Raw genomic sequence first — 20,549 nt, 5'->3', positions numbered from 1 at the left:
GTCATGCATGATCCTGGGGTCCTGGGATCGAGCCCCGCATCGGGCTCCCTGCTCCAGGGGAAGCCTGCTTCTCCCTCTCCCGCTCCCCCTGCTTGTGTTCCCTCTCTCACTGTGTCTCTTTCTGTCAAATAAATAAATAAGTAAATCTAAAAAAAAAAAGACTGCTCCCCTCTTTGAATGGTCTTGTCACCCTTGTCGAAAATCATTTGACTATGTATGCAAGGATTTATTCCACTAAAAAAACAAAACAAAACAGCTTTACTGGGGTATAATTCATATATCCATATAATTCATCCACAAGTGCATAATTCAATGGCTTTTGGTATACTCACAGAATTGTGTAACATTACGCAATCATTTTGGAACATTTTTAGCACCCAAAAAGAAATCCTACACCCAGCAGCAGTCACTCTCCATTGCCCCTCCCCCAAATGTAGGCAACCACTAATCAACTTTCTGTCTCTATGTGTTTGCCTATTCTGGATATTTCATATAAATGAATCCTGTAATATCTTGCCCTTTGTGACTAGCTTCTTTCACTTAGCATGTTTTCAAGGTCCATCCATGTTGTAGCAGGTGTCAGTACTCCATTCTCTTTTATTGTTGAATAACATTCCATCGTACGGATACATCACATTTTGTTTATCCATTTATTAGTTGATGGGACATCTGGGTTGTTTCCATTTTTTTTGCCTGCTATAAATATTGGTGTAAATTCTTGTTTTCAAAAAATTGGTGTAAAACACGTTTTCAATTCCTGAGTATATACCTAGGAGTGCAACAGCTGAGTCATATAGTAACTCTACACTGAAGCTTTTGGGGACTAGCCAGGCTGTTATCCAAAATGGCTATACCGTTTTACATTTCTACCAGCAGCACATGAGGGTTCCAATTTCTCCACATCCTCATCAACACCTTGTTATTGTCTTTTTGTTTTAACTATCATAGTGGATCTGAAGTGATAGCTCATTGTGGTTCTGAATTGCTTTTCCCTAACGATTAGTGATTCCCTGCTGACGTGGAGCATCTTTTTGTGGGCACACTGGCCATTAATCTATGTTTTTTGGAGAAATGTCTACTCAGATCACTTGCCTATTTTTAGATTGTTATTTGTCTTTGGTCTTTGAGTTATGAGAGTTCTTTAAAAAAAACTTTAGATATAAGTCATTTTTCCATCTTTAATCTATAAACTGAGGGTTGTTTTGTTTTTTCCTTAGGAGATCCTATGATGGTAACAGTGGGCTGCTCTGAAGCTAGGAAATATTCTTATGTTATGGAAACTGTTGGTTTGAAATCTTGAATGGACTGTATACTGACTGTATACTTAGGGCCTACAATGCAATTTTTGTTCCCTTCTGTTTGTTTTTGATAAATCTGATCTCATTTTCATTAGCCATTTTATATTATCTTTGGAGTACAAAATTTGCAGGGTCCCATGGCTGTTCTTCTGCCAAATTAACTACAAATTCAAAAGTTGATACAGGGGCACCTGAGTGGCTCAGTTGGTTGAGGGTCTGACTCTTGGTTTCGGGTCATGTCATGATCTCAGGGTCATGAGACTGAGCCCCGTGTAGGACTCTGCGCTCAGGGCACGGTCTGCTTGAGATTCTCTCCTCCACCCACCACCCCCCTACTCTGCTCGCGCTTGCACGCTCTCTTTCTCTCTAAACTAAATAAAATATTTTTTAAAAAGTTGATACAGCCTGCGGCGCCTGGCTGGCTCGTCAGTGGAGCGTGCAACTCTTGATCTCAGGGTCATGAGTTCAAGCGCCAAGCTGGGCATGGAGCCTACTTAAAAAATAAATGCTATTTAAAACAAAACAAAACAAAATTTAAAAAGCCAAAAGTTGATACAGTCTTCCCTTAAACATTGAAAACATTATCATTTATTATCTAATAATAAAGATTACTACTTTATAGTTTTCTTCTCAGCAAAAATTCTTTCTCTGGTTAGTATGCTCTATCTATCTATTTATAAGATCTTATTTATTTATTTGACAGAGACACAGCGAGAGAAGGAACACAAGCAGGGGGACTGGGGGAGGGAGAAGCAGGCTTCCCACTGAGCACAGAGCCTAATGCAGGGCTCGATCCCAGGACCCTGGGATCCTGACTAAGCCAAAGGCAGATGCTTAATGACTGAGCTACCCAGGCGCCCCTGGTTAGTATGCTTTAGTATTAAAATATTACTATCTGCTTATTGAGCACCTATATATGCTAGATGTAACAACAGGTGCTGCATAAATATCATGGCACTTCATTTTCACCACCCTGTGAAGTTAGCATTATGATCTCCATTTGACAGGTGAGTAATCTGAGGCTCAGAACTGCCTGAGTTTTTAACCTTCTCAATACTGCCTCAAAGAAATAGAGGAAATACTCTATGACAGATTTTTATCATTTTGTGCTTTTCTAAAACTTTATTTTATTATTTTTTAAATATTTTATTTATTTATTTGAGAGACAGAAAGAAAGCGTCTGAGAGCAGGGGGGAGGGGCACAGAGAAAATCTCAAGCAGAGTCTGCACTCAGTGCGGAGCCCTACGCAGGGCTCGATCCCACAACCCTGAAATCATGATAAGAGTCAGACGCCTAACCAACTGAGCCACCCAGGCACCCCAATCATTTTGTGCTTTTAAAAAATGCATGAACAAATGCAAGTTCATGTAGTCAGCTGCTCCAACCATGCACAGGAAGTCAAGAAAAGTCCTCTGTTCCTAGGATTACAGGGGACCAACTAGTGGTTGGCTCCAGCAGACCCCCAAGCCTAAATTTCACCTTTGCTAGAACATGGGTTTGAAACACAAGGAAGAACACGAACTACGTAATCTCTCAGATCACTTCCAACTCATGACTTCTGTAATTCGAACTCCCATGAGAATGATTATGTAACAATCTACTGGACAGCAAGACAGCATATGATGGCTTAGGTTTCCAAATCCAAGTAAGTATGTATGTATGTATGTACTTAAAGTTTATTTATTTGGGTGCCTGGGTGGCTCAGTCGGTTAAGCGTCTGCCTTCAGCTCAGGTCATGATCCCAAAGTCCTGGGATTGATTGAGTCCTGCGTCGGGCTCCCTGCTCAGCGGGGAGTCTGCTTCTCCCTCTGCCCCTCCCTCTGCTCATGTTCTCTCTAATAAATAAAATAAAATCTTAAAAAAAATAAATTTATTTATTTAAGTAATCTCTATACCCAATGTGGGGCTTGAACTCATGACCCCGAGATCAAGAGTTGCACGCTCTTCCAAATGAGCAAGCCAGGCGTCCCTTTTAAGGTTTTTTTTTTTTTTAAGTTTATTTAAGTAATCTCTACACCCAATGTGGGGCTCCACTGACCTCAAGATCAAGAGTCCAAGTATTTATTGATGGGATTCCCACCCTAGCTTACCCTAGAGGGATTCCTTATTCCCTGAAAGTGAATCAGAGTTCTTAAAATAAATTTTACCTTGTTATTTCCATCCTACACCACTTTAAGGGCGGGGAAAGTGCAGATGGAAGTTTAATAAACTGGAAAGCGCTTGTTAACAGAAATCACAAACTGCGTCCTGTCAGGCTATGCAACAGCTTACTGTACTGAGCCAAGAGTTACCTGTAAAGAAGGAACTAAAAACAGAATCCCCGGATGGGTTATCAGGGATGAGAGAAAAACTTACCTTTCAGGTTATATCCTTTTGGAACACTGAATTAATTTATTATTATTATTTTTAAAGATTTTATTTATTTGACAGAGAGACACAGTGATAGAGGGAACACAAGCAGGGGGAGTGGGAGAGGGAGAAGCGGGCTTCCTGCTGAGCAGAGAGCCTTACGTGGGGCTCGATCCCTGGACCCTGGGATCATGACCTGAGCCGAAGGCAGACGCTTAACGACTGAGCCACCCAGGTGCCCCAATTTATTATTATTTTTGTATTAATTTGTATTATCTTAATACACAACAAAAACTAGAAGGATGCTATGGATCAGTTGATGCGACACACTGGTTCATTTGGACCAAACATGAATAATTAAAAGCAACAACAACAAAAAGTCTGTCTTCTTTTTTTAAGTGAACTCTTTCAGACAAAAGTTAAAAAATACGCACCTTCCAACCTGATATGTGGGGACAGCTGTAGTTCCAAATCTTTGCATTCCATAGTAGTTAATAAATCCAATCTCCTTGAGAGAGTTCATAGCTTTCTGAACTTGGTCATCAGTTCCTGTTATATTTCTGTAGGAGCCCAAGTTACCCAGAGAAGAAACTGAGTCAAACACATTCAGGGATGCATATCATTAATGATATGGCTTGGCTTCCATGTCTTTCCCTTAGCCCCTGCAGCTTTCTCTCTACCTGCTGGGGACTCTGTGTTTTGTTTTTTTTTAAATTGTGGCAAAATATACATAACATTAAATGGACCATTTTGGCCGTTTTTAAGTATACAACATAGTGGCTTTAAGTACACCGACAACGTTGTGCAACATTACCCACTATCTACTTCCTGAACTTTCCACTCTTCCCAAATGGAAACCCTGTACCCATTCAACAATAGCTCCCATGTCCCCCTCTTAGGCTCCCCTGCCCCCGGTAACCTTGTTTCTACTTTCTGTGTCTGTGAATTTGCCCATCCTAGCTACTGCCTATAAGTGGAGGCATAGGCTCTTCGTCTCTTAACACTGTGTTTGAAGCACGGGACTCCTTTCCAGCAGAGGTGCTGAGTTTTGAGAGGTGAGAGGGTGTCGGTGCCAATTCTCCAGCACTATTTGCTCTCCCAGCCCTACCAGACTCCGCTTGGCCTTCCCTCGCTGCCACACCTGCTCGAACCAGCTCACCTGGATTAGAAACTGATCCGAACAGACCCTCTCTGGTCTGCACTCCTCCCTGCAGGTCTTTACCTGAGGACAACAGTGAAGTGATTCCCTTGAAGCTCTCCCAGTTTCAGAGGGTTTTTCTGATAGCTGAAATTCCCCAGTTTAAAGTTCATCAAGCACTTGTTCAAGTGGGCAAGTCTTTGAGCGGTTATTCTAAAAAACAGAAAATAAAAAAGGAGCACAAAGAGGATCACGAAATACTGCCTGACTGAAATAGTCTCGGGCACCCTACTACAAGAAACGACAGCTCAAAACAAGACCGCACACCAAGCTATGAGGAGCGAAAACACAAGCACCACGGCAGGTGGGCTGAGCACACTTTTCATTTCCCTCTGGATTGTTCCTCCAGCAAAATGATACTGGTTCGACCTTACTGGATAGATTAACCTGGGCCACATTTATATTCACAAAGCCTCATGTGATTTGTAATGATTAATGGAACAATCATATCTACTTTTTCTGAGAGGGAAGGGGGATAATAACAGAGCAATCCCATACAACCGTAAAGACTGTTATTAAACGTTTTAAAGAAGAGTTAGTCCTATTTTCATCTATCAGAAAAATACTGTAATCTAACTAAGGAAACTTGAAAACAGAGAGAGAAAAGAAAAACAATGCAGTTTCATCACCTGGAAAAAAAATCTGCTAATATCTAACTTTGCATTTCCTCCCATTCTTTTTTTAAACGCGTTTTATAGATAGAGATGGCATTCTACCACAAATGTGTAACTTACTATCATTTAAAAGGTATAAGAATGGGGCACCTGGGTGGCTCAGTCGGTTAAGCGTCTGTCTTCAGCTAAGGTCATGATCCCAGGGTCCTGGGATCGAGCCCCAGGATCGTCATCATAAAAGGAGTTTCTCCCTCTCCCTCTGCCCTTTCCCCTGTTCTTTCTCTCTCTCTCAAAAAAAAAAAAACACCCCACCCTTTAAAAGGTGTAAGAAAATTTTCATGAAAAATTCCTTAACTTCTTTAATAGTAATTTATGTAGAAAAACAAACTCAGAACTGAAAAACCTATGTCCTATCTCTATCCCTTGACACCTCTCCCCACCTGCAACCCATGTTAACAGTTTCTTGTGCATCCTTCCAGAAACAATTTTTGTATATAGAAGCATATATGTACCTACAGTCTCCTCCCTTTAAGGAATTTTTTGGTAAGTTCTTTATATGTTGTTTATATGGAAAAATACACAACTCCTAAGTGTTCTGCTTGACGAATTTTCACCAAGTGAACACAACCATGTAACTAGCACCCAGATCCTCCCCCTCTTTTGTTACATTATAAATTGTTCAGCATCTTGCCTTTTTTTTTAATAAGATTTTTAGAGAGCGAGCGAGCAAGCGAGCGAGAGAGAGTGAGCAGGGTAAGGGGCCAAGGGAGAGGGGAAGCAGACTCCCTGCTCAGTGTGGAGCCCGATGTGTGGGCTCGATCTCCAGACCAGGAGATCATGACCTGAGCCTAAATCAAGTGTCAGATGCTTAATCGAGCCACCCAGAAGCACCAGCATTTTGTTTTCCACGTAAAAATGCATATCCGAGATTTGCGTTATCCACACAGACTTCTGAGGCTGCCGCATTCTTTGTCCAGCCGCATGGGATGGCTGCTGTCGTGCGTATATAATCCTTTATCTGACCCTCTTTGATGGACATTTAAATTGCTAATCTTTTGCTGTCACAAACAAGTCTAAAGCAAACACCCTTGCACATACTTCTTTGTGCATCTATACAGGTGCATGCTTGGAATAAATCCCTAGCCGTGGGAGGTGTGGATTTTAAATTTTACTGCCTACTGCCCTCCAAAAGTGTTACCAATTTATGCTCACACCATCAACCCGTAAGTGCCTATTGCCTCATCCCTGTGTCTCCTGCCATAGCCTATTATAAACCTTTCTTAGGTCTGCCAGACCATTAAAAATGCTATTTCCTTGGTTTTTATTTGCACACTTCCTATTGTGAGGTTAAACATTTCTACAGATGTTGGCTGTGAACTGCCTGTTTCTCCTGTTACCTATTTTTTACCTATTTTGGATTGTTATTATTTTTCTTAATGTTTTCACAGAATAAGGAAATCTGTCCTTTCCCACAGTTTGCAAATATTATCTCCCATTTTGTGAGTTTAGATTATTTATTTATTTTTTAAAGATTTTGACAGAGAAAAACACAGCTAGAGAGGGAACACAAGCAGGGGGAGCGGGAGAGGGAGAAACAGGCTTCCCCTGGAGCAGGGAGCCTGATGCGGGGCTCGATCCCAGGACCCTGGGATCATGACCTGAGCCATAGGCAGACGCTTAATGACTGAGCCACCCAGGCGCCCCATTTATTTATTTTTTTTTAAAAGACTTTATTTATTTGAGAGAGAGAGAGAGAGAGCATGAGCTGGGGGGAGAGCTGAGCAGGGAGCCTGATGCGGGGCTCAATTCCAGGACCCTGGGATCATGACCTGAGCCAAAGGCAGACACTTAACTGAGCCACCCAGGTGCCCTGAGTTTGGTTTATTTATAGTAGTTTATACCTTAGAAAATTTCCCTCCACCTGTTATATTAAAAAAAATTCAGAACTGGAGAAAAATGGCAACACTGTACCTTATACTTTCCAGGAGATTTACCAATTGTTAACTCCCACCCCCCCCCGACTCTATATATCTCTTTCTAATCTATGAACACCCACACATTACACACACATGCACACATGCATACACACAGACACAAATGTGAAATCTAAATACTTCACTGAACAATTCTGAGTGAGCTGCAGACATCACACCTTACCCCTGGTGGCCCCCGTGTCTCCTAGACCCCTACCCAAGCGGGTCACCCTCAGGAAGCCTCACATGAATTCGACACTACTGACAGGCGGTCCACATCCACACTCACCCCATCACCCAATAACAACATTTTAAGCTCCCTGAATTCAGGCTCTAACTGAGGACCACATACTGCCGTTGTGACATCCAGTTAGCGTCCACTAAGCTGCTTGGCTCGGCCCAGCCTCTGCTTTCTATTGGTATCTGACTTTTAGCAGAATCCAGGCCAGCCGTTTCCCACCGTGCCTTTACATTCGGATCTGATGATTGTTTCCTCGGGATTAGACTTAGATAAACACATTTCTTAAGTGATGCAATGGCCTTTTCAGCGTATCCCAGCAAAAGGCAGTAATGTTCAGTTTGTCCGTCACTGATGGTGATAAATTTAATCACTGCGTTGGGATGGGAGGAGTTAGGCTTTTCTACTGTAAAGGGACCTTTCCTCTTGGGTGGATTACCCTATTCCCATGGTCCTTCATCTGCCTGTTCAGGTACCTAGGAGTCTTACTACTTCAAGCAAAAACTAGCGTTAATGTGAGTGTCTCTATCTACCATTCCTTCTGCCTTAGGTGGCATTCTTTTGTAAGTAAGGAATATAGAGTAAAATTTTAGTTATGTTCATGAATCTTTTTTTTTTTTTTTTAATAGTTCTGGGATTTAGGGTTGCCTGAGTGGCTCAGTCGGTTAAGCATTTGCTTTCAGTTCGGGTCCTGGGATCAAGCCCCATGTCGTCGGGCTCCCTGCTCTGGGGGAAGCCTGCTTCTCCGTCTCCCGCTCCCCTGCTTGTGTTCCCTCTCTCGCTGTGTCTCTCCCTGTTAAAAAAAAAAAAAAAAAAAAAAAAAAAGAATAGTTCTGAGGTTTAAGGCATACTCAGAAAGGGTATCCCTAGCCAGAAATGATTTTTTTTTTAAGTTTCCCAAATGTAAATAGAGTACTTTTACAGTTTTATTGTTTTGTTTTGTTTTCAGGTAAAAAGGGCACTTTTCTGTTGTTTCCTTTTGGCTTACAGTAGTGATTACTTTTTTTTTATCACACCTCATTTAGAGCAGTGCTAGCCTCTGTGCGTTCACCAACACACCAATCTTCACTACTGGGGTTTTCTAAGTTTACGTCGGTTGTGGAGAAAAATAAAAGACCTCCGGGCACTGCTGTTCCAGGGGCTCTGAGTGGGAGCTTCTGTCTCTCCTTTCCCAGTCCACCTCTGATGCCAGACGTGGGGCACTTACAAAGGAGGGGGACACGGAACAGGTCATGCTGACTCGGGAAGGTCTTCCTGCTCTCGCCCCTGGCTTTAAATCATGGAGTCTCCTCATCCTAAGCAACAAGGAGGTGAAGGAAAGAAGCGGGAGAGTGTTTTTCACACACAAACTGGCAACCGTGTCAACAGCTAGCTACTCAGTGGCGTGGGCTCCACATTTTAGATTAACGGGGTCACACGTGCCTTTCTGCTTTACGGCCTTTTAAAAAAGCAGACCGTGGACTATAAAAACTACACCAAGGACCTGGCTACAAAAAAATAAATATTTACCTATCGGTATCGTGTGCAGTGGCACTGCGGCTGGTGCTGGTCTTTGACCAGCTTTGCAAGCCTCTCCCGGTGATCTTCTTTGCTTCAAACGAAAGTTTTCTTTGTGCAGGGGGGGAAAATCTGGCAAAGCACTGCCACTTTACCCACTCAGGGGAGACATACAAAAACGTCAGCACGGATTCTTTCATACAGTGTTTTTTTTTTTTAAGATTTTACTTATTTAATTGACAGAGAGAGAGAGAGACAGCGAGAGAGGGAATACAAGCAGTGGGAGTGGGAGAGGGAGAAGCAGGCTTCCCACGGAGCAGGGAGCCCGATGCGGGGCTCGATCCCAGGACTCTGGGATCATGACCTGAGCCGAAGGCAGACGCTTAACGACTGAGCCACCCAGGCGCCCCATACAGTGTTTTTTTTTAACGTTTAAATTTTTGATTCACCTGGAATTTATTTAGAATGGGGAACTGACGTAAGGAGCCAATTTTTTTTTCTTTCAGATGGTTTTTCAGTTATCTCAACAACATTCATTGGCTCAACCATCTTTTTTCTCTGATTTTATTTTTTTTAAAGATTTTATGTATTTGACAGAGAGAGACAGAGCGAGAGAGGGAACACAAGCAGGGGCAGAGGGAGTTGGAAAAGCAGGCTCCCCATTGAGCAGGGAGCCCGATGCGGGGCTTGACCCCAGGACCCTGGGACCATGACCTGAGCCAAAGGCAGACACTTAACAACTGAGCCACCCAGGTGCCCCTTTTTTTCTGATTTTACGTACTACTTTGAATACATTCTAAATCTGTGGATGGATCCAGGTCTCTAATTACTCTGTTCTACCGATTTATGTGCCAAGATCAAATTGCTTAAACTGTGATATTTCTATAATATGCTTTAATATATACTGAGGTTAGTCCCCCTTTGTTAGTGACTTTTTCCAGAATTTTTTTTTTAAGATTTTATCTATTTGACAGAGAGACGGAGACAGAGAATAAGCAAGGGGAGCAGCAGACAGAGGAAGAGGGAGAAGCAGACTCCTCACTGAGCAGGGAGCCCGACGTGGGGCTCGATCCCAGGACCCTGGGATCATGACCTGAGCCGAAGGCAGAAGCTTAACTAACTGAGCCACCCAGGAACACCTATCTTGTATAACTTTCAGTCAACTCTTTTGAGTAGAAATAATCATCAATGATAAAAACTACAATTTGGCCATCTCCTTTCTAATTTTTACACTTATTTCTTAAAAAAAATTTTTTTTAAATTTTTTTTTTTTTAAAGTAATCTCTACACCTAATGTGGGGCTCGAACTCACAAGTCCGAGATCAAGAGTCACGTATTCTACTGATTGAGCCAGCCAGGTGCCTCTTCTTAATTTTGTTTGTTTGCATTACAGTCTGTCCAGAACAACAAAAAAAATATTGGTAACAGTATGGTCATCTTTATTTATTTTGTTCCTGACTCTAAATGAAATGTTTCTGGTATTTTCCCAATAAATAGAACATTGGCTTTTCATTTGAGATTTTCATATTTTGTCATGCTCCAATATTTTTATATTGTTATGACAACTTGCATCTCTACTTTAGTAGAAAGGGTTTTTTTTGTTTTTGTTTTTTAATTAGAAATAATCTAATATGGTGCACCTGGGTGGCTCAGTCAGTTGAACGTCTGCCTTCAGCTCAGGTCATGATCTTGGGGTCCTGGAATTGGGCCCCTCGTCGGGTTCTCTGCTCAGCAGGGAGTCTGCTTCTCCCTCTCCCTCTCACCGTCCCCCTGCTTGTGCTCTCTGTCAAATAAGTAAAATCTTATTAAAAAAAAAAGAATCTAACATGGTTGAAAGCAATGCACCAATTGAAACTTATTTAACCATCTTATTTAAGATTCTCCAATTTGGGCCATTTGGGTCATTCATAATTTTTCAAAATCACAAATAATGCTGCGTGGTACATCATTGTGCATAAGGTGGTTTTAACTTTCTCTAAATTCAGATTTCTTCTGAAAAGACGTCTACTCTGAGAACTACTACAACACAGGGTGTTTGTGCTTCACCTTGTGGAACAATACACTTTACGCTCTAGACTGTTTTTCAGCACTAGTCCTTGAGCTCATTCCTGCTGTCAGGAGCCGTGCTCCAGCTTTGGCCTGGAAATGCAGGCGCTGGGGGTGGGTGTGTGCCTGGATGTGGAGCAAGGGCCCCAGGGCCGGCACGAAAGGCCAAGCTCTGCCCAAAGTGCCTGGTCTATCCACCCAAAGTAGCTCATCATGGAAGCCGCCCCACACAGGTGTGGGCAGTCTCTGAAAAACTGACGGGCAAAGTTTATCTTACTCCTTAGTTAAAAACATGCTGTCTACTGAGTTAAATAAATTGTTTAAAATTCATCTATATAATACCAGCTTGCCAATTCATCTCATGGAACTCTCTTTTTCGCTGAAAATTTCCCTGTACTTTATGAAGACATTCAATCATCTCTTCGCTGCATATCAATCAGTTTGTTTCCTAGCTCAATATGTGCAAAAGCAGCCTGACCAAATTTCTTGAGAAAAAAAAAAAAATCTGCCATTGCCCCATTAATTAATACAAAATGTAGGAAGCTAGCCAGAGAAGTTGGGAAATGGGCAGAGCTCCTACTCCATTACCCTCCCTCACCATGTCCAATCCGAGGACCAAACAGCATAAAGCAGGTCTAGTTCAGCCTTGGGCCAGCTGTCAGAGGCAGCAGGTCCGGGAGAAAAGGGCACCAGGTCCTTATCTGCATATGTATGCAGACAGTGATGGAACCACAGGGCAGAAATTAATCCAGGAATTATATCCCAAAGAATCCAGGAAGCAGAGGATCAGGAGGAACAGAATATTTAAGTCAAAAGGAAAAAAGTAATCAGGCAACTTGGCAGCTCTGAAGAGAGTCTGGAGAATATTCTCTGATAGCCATGGAAGTACCTGACAGCTTTGTTGTTTTCTTTTTTTTTTTGAGATAAAATTAATATAACCTAAAATTTATCACTTTAACCATTATAAAGTATACAATTCAGTGGTTTTTAGTATCTTCACAATGTTGTACAACTGTTACCACTATCTAATCCCAGAACACTTCCATCACCCCAAAAGAAACCCTACACGTATTAACCCCATTCCCTCCCCCTGCAGCCCCTGGCAACCACTTATCTATTCTATCTCTAAACATTTCCCTATTATGGACATTTCATATAAATGTAATCGTACGGCCTTTTGTGTCTGACTTCTTTTACTTAGCCTCAAGTTTTTAAGATTTATCCATGTTGGGCGCCTGGGTGGTTCAGTCGGTTAAGCATCTACCTTCAGCTCAGGTCATGATCCCAGGGTCCTGGGATTGAGCCCCGCTTTGGGCTTCCTGCTCAGCGGGGAGTCAGTCTCTCCCTCTGCCCCTTCCCCCTACTCATGCTTGCTCTCTCTCTCGAATAAATAAATCTTAAAAAAAAAAGATTCATCCATATTGTAATATGTATCAGTACTTCATTCCTTTGTATGGCTGAAGCATATTCTGTCGCCTCTTCTTGAATACCTAACAGACATGTATTTCTGAATCCCACTGGCACAGCAGAAAGCAAGAGGTATACTCATTCGTATAGGATGGGTGCTCCCTGAGCAGAGGTGGAATGGTGTTGACAGTATCTTCATGATACTGTTCACAGTTTTAATTCTGATGATCTTAGATAGAGCTCTACAGTTGTAAATTCACAGCGAATTCTGTGACTAACTTGGGACTACTAAAAATCTCACTTTTAAACATCAGGAGCCAACCTAAGCAACACGTTGCACAAAAAGCCTTTATCAACAAAGCCAGTGAAACACTGGCCCAGGCTCAGAAAGGAGACTGGCAGGAAGAGGCAGGAAAAGAAACAAATCATTCTGAATGAGGCTGTTCCTGCTGGAGATCCTGTTAAAATTACGAGGTGGCTGGAGAGTTACACAAAGCCGAAAGAAATGCTGCTTATCCCGAATGAGCGATTCAGCAATAATTAAAACTCCGGTGTGGCAGAGTGGGTTTATCCTGTGTACCCGTTCTCACGGGAAAGGCCAACCTGCCCGGCCCAGTGTATCCATTAAGTAAACGAAGGGTGTCGCCTGCATCCGCGAGATAAGTGCTATGTGCTTTCCAAAGGCCAACACTTAGGGGTCTAATATAGTTTCTTACGAAGTCAACAGGAAGATGAGAAAAGCAGCAAAGGGCTATGAAGACAGAGCAGCACTGTGATCAAGTATGACACCTGGTGGCTGACCAAGAAGAGAGAGAAATACCTTCACTCCAAATATTCAAAGACTTCACATCATATAATGCAATATAAAATAATGAGATGCCATTTTTTGACCCTCAAATTAGCAAAGGATTTAAAAAAAAAAAACCTGTAACACCTGTTAAGTAGGGAGGATTCTGGGGAAGTAGAATAAAGGTGACAAATGGCACCATCTTTCCACAGGACAACTAGGCTTTGCTATCAAAAGCCTAAAACCTAGAATTTCACATTCCCTTTAAGTCAGAATTCCACTGCTAAGTTTATCTTTTTTTTTTTTTTTTTTTTTTTAAGATTTTACTTATTTGACAGAGAGAAAGTGCACAAACAGGGCGAGGGGCAGGCAGAGGGAGAGGGAGAAGCAGGGTCCCTACTGAGCAGGGAGCCCGATGCAGGGCTCGATCCCAGAACCCTGGGATCATGACCTGAGCCGAAGGCAGATGCTTAACGACTGAGCCACCCAGGCGCCCCTCTCTGCTAAGTTTATCTTAATGAAGTTTTCACAGACGTATGCCAAGATTTAGCTACCAATATGTCTGTCATGGAATTGTTTATAATAGCAAGAAATGGGAAACAATGTCAACATCCAAAAATACAGTAACAGTCCAGAAATTACGATTCACCATATTTTAAATATCTTTTGCATTTTATATAAATATTTTGGCTCACAAGGAAAAAAGAATCCCCCACAAAAAATATACCAAGCTGTGAACAAGGCAATCTCTGAGGGAGTACAATTATGGCAGAACTTTCATTTTCCACCTCGTCCCTTCTGTGAAGAAAATAAAACTGACTTATTTAATTTTAAAAAGATGTTTTTACATAATCTCCACACCCAGCCCGGGGCTCAAACTCACAATCCGGAGATCAAGAGTCACACGCTCTACTGACTTAGCCAGCCAGGTGCTCCCGAACTTACTATTTTTTTTTAACTTATTTTTAAATTTGGGTGAAAAAGATTGCAGAACCAGCCAGAAAGCACAGGAGTTGACTACAACGATATTTTAGAGGTGAAAGGAAGGATGGAAACAGAGGATGGAAACACCTGAACCCTTGAGCCACTGCTGTTCCTCCTAACCCTTCAGAGTTTCTGGCTAGCCCACTGGCCTCACTACCCGCAGAGGTGATTTCAAATCTTCACACTCTTTTCAAGTTCCCTTCCCCACTCCTGCCCCACCCCACTGCTCTCAGCAGATGACTCATTTTGTGCAACACGGGAAGAAAAAGAACAGGCCACCGTGTAGGAACATCTTCAGGGGTCTCCTGCCGCTCTCTTTCAAACACATTCACACACACTGTTAATGGAGTCACGGAGAGATGTCCTTACTCTGCTTTCATGACACAACATACCTCCCGAAGGTCAAAGAGGAAAAGGGCTGGAAAATCCATTAGGATGCAACCAGATGCTTAATCCCGACACCATTTCAAGTGAATCAGAATAGTCGTGGGAAAGAAGCAAACTATAGGGGATTGTGGGGTAAAGAGAGGCCACCTCAGATTCTTTATGAAAAGATAAGCATATGTATTTAAATATATGTATTTAAGTGGGGACAGCAAGCACAGATGACTTCATTTGCCATTACAGTATAATTAACATGCGGTAAACTGTACATATTCAAAATGTACAAGATTTGAGGTGCCCGGGTGGCTCAGATGGTAAAATGTCTGCCTTCGGCTCAGGTCATGATCCCAGGGTCCTGGGATCGAGCCCCACGTCGGGCTCCCTGCTCAGCGGGAAGCCTGCTTCTCCCTCTCCCTCTGCCTGCTGCTCCCCCTGTTTGTGTGCTCTCTCTCTCTCTCTCTCTGACAAATAATAAATAAAATCTTAAAAAAACATACAAGATTTACCATGAGAGTAAGCCCATGAAACCATCACTATATTCAAGATAACGAACATACGCATAACCCTGAGAAGTTTCCTCCAGCCCCTTTATTTCTCCCTCCCACCACTCCTTACCTGGGGGGTGGGGGAGTGGGGGGGTGGGGGTGGGGGGGGTGGGGGTGTGTGTACACACAGAAGACGAAAGCCTGAATTTGTCTGACTTCACGAGGCTATAAATTCATCTTTTCCCCTTCCTTTCACTAAACCTTGTAGGTTCAGAGCCCCCAGGACACAGCAGCAGCCCCAATCTCCACGGTCACCCACCTACTCCAGTCACAACCCCTACTCCTGCCTCTCTGCACAACCCCGTCTGTTTTAGATCATGGTCAAGTCCAAGATCCTCACCATGACCTACAGGGCCCGAGGATCCTGATTTCTTGCTAGCTCCCACAAGACTAAAGTACCTGCCAGGTACCAAATATGCTGTGCTCCCCAACTCCTTTCCAGCATCTTTTCACGAGGTATTTTCTTGGTTCAAACAAGCAACCCTAGACCCTCCATAGCCCTAGGAAACTCCTACTTGTGCTTCCAGAATCTAGACCAGTGGTTCTCAACCATAGGAGATTTTGCCCTTCAAAGGACATTTGGCAAAGTGTGGAGACATTTTTGGTTGTCACAACTGGAAGGTGGAAGGCTAAGGGGGGGATGTTACTGACATCTAGTGGGTAGAGCCCAGGGCTGCTGCTAAATGCCCTACAATGGCACAGGATGGCCCCCACAACAAGGAATTATCCATTCCAAATTGCTGTTGGTGAAGGCAGAGAGGCCTTGATTAGATTAAAACTCCAGCATCCTATTTTCTGTGAAACCCTTCCCTGGCCTGCCCTAATTCCCCCAGCATACCTATATTTTAGCATTTATGTCACTGTGTGATAAGCTCTCATTTACTTGTCTGTCTGCTCCATTAAATTATAATTGCTTCAAATGCACAGACCATCTTTTCATCTGTATAACCCCAGTGTGTAACAAAAGAGCTCATTCACTGTTTTGTAATTAAATTTTAAATAACTTATATTTAATAATGAATGAACAAAAAAGGACAGAGAGAAGGAAGCACTTATTCTCCTGGCTCTACCACAAAAGTCCTTTAAAAATCACACAAACAATACCTGTTTGCTCCAAAAAACATTAGGAAATACAGATATGCAAGAAGAAAAAAAATTGTTTTTTGAATAGGCAGAGGTACCATTTAAAGAGAGAAGAGACAGGGCCGTATGGGTGGCTCAGTTAAGCATCCGACTCTTGATTTCAGTTCAGGTCATGATCTCAGGGTCATGAAGTCACTTGCGCTCAGTGTGGAGTCTGCTTGTGCCTCTCCCTCTGCTCCCCCCTCCCTACACTCTCTAATAAATAAAAATCTCAAAGGAAAAAAAAAAAGAGGGAAGAGATAAACCCCACAGCAAATCTAAGAACCGTGGAAGGTGGTGCTAGGGTTTTTGTGAACAAATTCCGACATGTACTCGGTACTTACTTGAGAACAGCAATCTCTTGAACAGTTATGGCCCTTTTATCTTTGGTTCCCATGTAGGAGAATATGTTTGGTTTGACTCTGGTAAGACAAAAACAAAACCATATGAAGTTGCACACCATTAGGAAATTGTATTTCTCATGCTTTAAGGTTCAAAGTAAATAAAATCATAACAGAATGGGAGCAGAGTAAGGAAAACTTGATTTAAAAATGTACCCAGGAAAACATAATATGCCAAGCTAAGGAAGTAAACGATCCCTGGACAGCAACCTTCTTAGCAGGGCTTGACTTAGAATGTTTGTGGCTATGAGTGAAAAACCTGCCATTGGAAGACTTGGCTAGCCAGTAACCAAAAAGGAAACAACGTACTTCCTATCGATCATAGGCCATTCGCTAGATGACATGAAAGTGAAGGTAAAGAGAAATTCATTCTGTATATATAATGGACCACTCTCAAAATTTTATTATCTTCAGTTTTTAAAAAGTTAAAAATGTCAAGTTTCCATAAATACAGGCTATTTCTTTGCATAAAAAAAGCCAAATACTAAAATAGGGATCTGAATAGTTTTGATACAAAGATCTAAGTAAGCTAGTTAACGAAGAATTATTTTATAGAAACTGCTCCACATGAAAAGGAAAATGACAGGACAAATTTCTTGAACTCTGAGCGCTCCCCAACTGCAGAGCTCAGAGGAAGTCCCTCCTCAGTGGTCTATCCTCCCAGGATCAGGTACAGACAGGCCCCGCCGACTCTCTCCCAGAGAGCTAGCAACTAGAGTCAAATAAAATGACCCTTACAGAATACTGCACACTACTGGCTGAAATATGGCCCTACTAACCCTGACCCTCCGTACCTCAGAATGTAGCTGCACTTGGAGAGGGCCTTTAAAGACGTGGTTCAGTTAGAATGAGGCTGCTGGGTGGACCCTTATCTGATCTGTTCCAATAAGAGAAAATGTAGACACACAGACTCCGCGGACAAACACGGAGGGAAGACCACGGGAGGACACAGAGAGAAGGTGGCCATCTATAAGCCACAGAGAAGCCTCAGAAGAAAACCCAAACCTGCCAACACCTTGATACTGGGACTCCTAGTCTCCAGAGCTGTGAGAAAATCGGTGTCTGTTATTGAAGCCTCCCAGTCTGTGATATTTTGTTAGGGCAGCCCCAGCAAACTGACACACTGTCCACCATGTTTAAACTGGGTTAAATATGTATCAGAAAGTAAACTTCCAGGGCACACAGATTGGCTGCGGTGCCTGTACCCATGACTGAAAAACAATTCTGCAGCACCTGGCCCATCCTCAGAGACTCAAACTGCATTATCTGCATTCCCAGGAGGAAATCCTACTGGTCTCAAGTTTTCAATCGAGTCAATCTCCAAGAATTAAGAGTTTACAATCTAGTTAAACAAATCCCTGCAAACACATCCAAGTGTAGGCTTTCTAGGAAGCAAGTTAATTTTTATTTTCAGCTGGATGGACCAACATGTGAACTATTCATTTATAGAATTTCCATCTTGAATCACTAGCAATATGCACGGAGGTAAAAAAAAAAAAATTAATTCACCTATTGTCTAAGGAAACTGGGGGGCACATTTACTATCCGTTTGCCTATTTTCCCGCTATTTTTTTTTTAAAGATTTTATTTATTTATTTGACAGAGAGAGAGCGAGAGCAGGAATACAAGCATGGGAAGTGGGAGAGGGAGAAACAGGTTTCCCGCTGAGCAGGGAGCCCGATGCAGGGCTCGATCCCAGGACCCTGGGACCATGACCTGAGCCGAAGGCAGACGCTTAACGACTGAGCCACCCAGGCGCCCCCTGCTCCTTTTTCATTAGCACAGAAAGAGAAAAATAAATTCCCGTGTTATTTTGTGTCAGCACAAGAACAAGATACTAACCGTAAATATTTGGACAGCACATTAATAGCATCCATGGTGTCTTTGTTTTCCTTGTACAGTACAAAGTGGCAGTAACTTCCCCTAGATTTTGGCCAAGAATGTTTTCTTGGATCTTAAAAACAAAAAAATTAAATGTTATATAGACCATAACAAAAGTGATCTAAGCTTTAGCTTATGAAACCTACAAGGTCATTTTTTGCTAGAGAACATCTGAGTGAGAAATCCAATCTAGTCTGACAAGAAATACATGTTAAGTGGTTACAGCTGTGTGGACTACAGGTATTACACTTCCTGCGACTGGAGACTCAACATTATCTGTCCACATTCACAATCAAAAGCTGAAAGGCAGGCTGTGTGACAAACGAGTAAGACTAACAGGCAATCCTCACACAGAGGGGTCCACCACTCCCCAGTGCGTTTACTTCACAAGCGCGTGTCTTGTAGGTGGGTAACTGGCTTTCTAGAACACATGTGGTCCAGAGGAAAGGAGCACTCCAAAAGGAATCTGTAAGCCTTGCCTCATATCCCAAGCTGGTCACACATACAGGTTGGATGCCTCCGCAAGGATGGGGATAAAGCTTGTGAGGAGTTGCCTCAGTGACAGGTTCAAGTTTTCCAAAGGTCGCTTCCTTCACAAAAGTTGAGTTAATCCTGGGTGGTTTACAAATGTTTACCTGACAGAGTGCAGCTCGCATTCAAAATAGAATGGTCATTATTCTTGGGGAAAAGGAGACTCTAAAAATTAAGCCAGGTTAAATGTCAAATTTCAATGTGAACTTCTGAACTACAGTTACTTTGGTTCTTCAACTTTCTGAATCTGACCAACATGTCCGGGCTTTGGAGATCCTTTAAAAAAGTGTCCTTTTAAATGAACATTTTAATTGTACTATAATCCAGAGATATATTAAAAAAAAAATTAGGACTTAAACTTTAATTCTGAAAAATCAACATATTTTGGGAAAAATATGTAAGCCAGAACCCCACTTCCAGATGCTGCACAAGATACTCCTGAGTCTTGAGCAACACAAAGCTGCAACTGTTATCTGAACACATCTAATTCACTTATTTCTGTAACTCCATGAAATAAAAACTGTGAAAAAATACTTCATAGAATCCCTAGAATCTTCTTCTTTTAAAAACGTTCCTTTGTCTTTGTCCCTAAAATAATCCTTAGCAGGAACTCATGAATCCGTCCTCTTCACAGACATAAGAAACTTCTGGTACTGAAGTAGCTGGTACACTTGGCTTTGTCAAGGCAAAAAGCACTCTTGATAGGTCAGTTATTTATGCTACAATGTAAAGAACAAACAAATCAATAAATCACCTTGGAAAACTGCCATAGCATCTATGCTCAGCTAACTGCTTTTCCTTTCTGAAGGAATAAATATGAATGTGAGTCTCTTCTGTCTTGGAAAACAAAAATATTACAAGTACTTCTTTGGCTCTTCATGTGAATTCCTCACAACTCATGCTCAGAAAATCGTGAATAAGAGTATTATTTTTGGCTTTCCTTCCAGCTCACCACAGTTAAGTAAAATTTTCTTCTACTTAGCACTTGGGAGAAAAATCATTGGCATTTCATTTTCTCTCCATGAAATACCAACTGCTCTTACCTGCTGCAGTTCTGACCTCTGTCCGAATGCACAGCATAGAGAGCACAAGAGAGCAATGTTTAATTTATAATAATATTAAAGTGCTTTAGAGGTGAACATGCAAATGATCGCATGGAAAGTTTCTACCAAGGACTGCTACAGCACCTGGCAGTTATGTGGTGGGTGAACAGCCATTCAGACATTAACAACGGAACGTCGCAGAGGCACACAATGAAGGAGGAGGTAACTCACCTACAGGTACCAGCCCTCC

At 42.2% G+C, this 20,549-nt stretch overlaps 1 protein-coding gene across 3 annotated transcripts in view; it reads right to left on the bottom strand.

The window, feature by feature from the left end:
* The window catches only part of PUS7 (pseudouridine synthase 7), a 56,414-nt gene that overhangs the window by 14,827 nt on the left and 21,038 nt on the right, over positions 1–20,549 (bottom strand). The window contains exons 6-10 of one of the 3 annotated variants that reach the window (XM_027574019.2): positions 20,300–20,317; positions 18,687–18,798; positions 16,788–16,865; positions 4,871–4,999; positions 4,083–4,208 (exon numbers count right to left, since the gene is read on the bottom strand). In XM_027574019.2, the coding sequence (XP_027429820.1) occupies positions 4,083–4,208; positions 4,871–4,999; positions 16,788–16,865; positions 18,687–18,798; positions 20,300–20,317 (463 nt within the window). The remainder of the gene's footprint in view (positions 1–4,082; positions 4,209–4,870; positions 5,000–16,787; positions 16,866–18,686; positions 18,799–20,299; positions 20,318–20,549) is intronic. The other 2 variants (XM_027574020.2, XM_027574021.2) reach the window with 2 other exon arrangements.

The sequence above is a fragment of the Zalophus californianus genome, chromosome 12 (genome assembly GCF_009762305.2).
Source record: "Zalophus californianus isolate mZalCal1 chromosome 12, mZalCal1.pri.v2, whole genome shotgun sequence".
Classification (NCBI taxonomy): domain Eukaryota; kingdom Metazoa; phylum Chordata; class Mammalia; order Carnivora; family Otariidae; genus Zalophus; species Zalophus californianus.
Note: the sequence above shows the minus strand (reverse complement) of the source record. Positions and strands in the feature narration are given on the sequence as shown.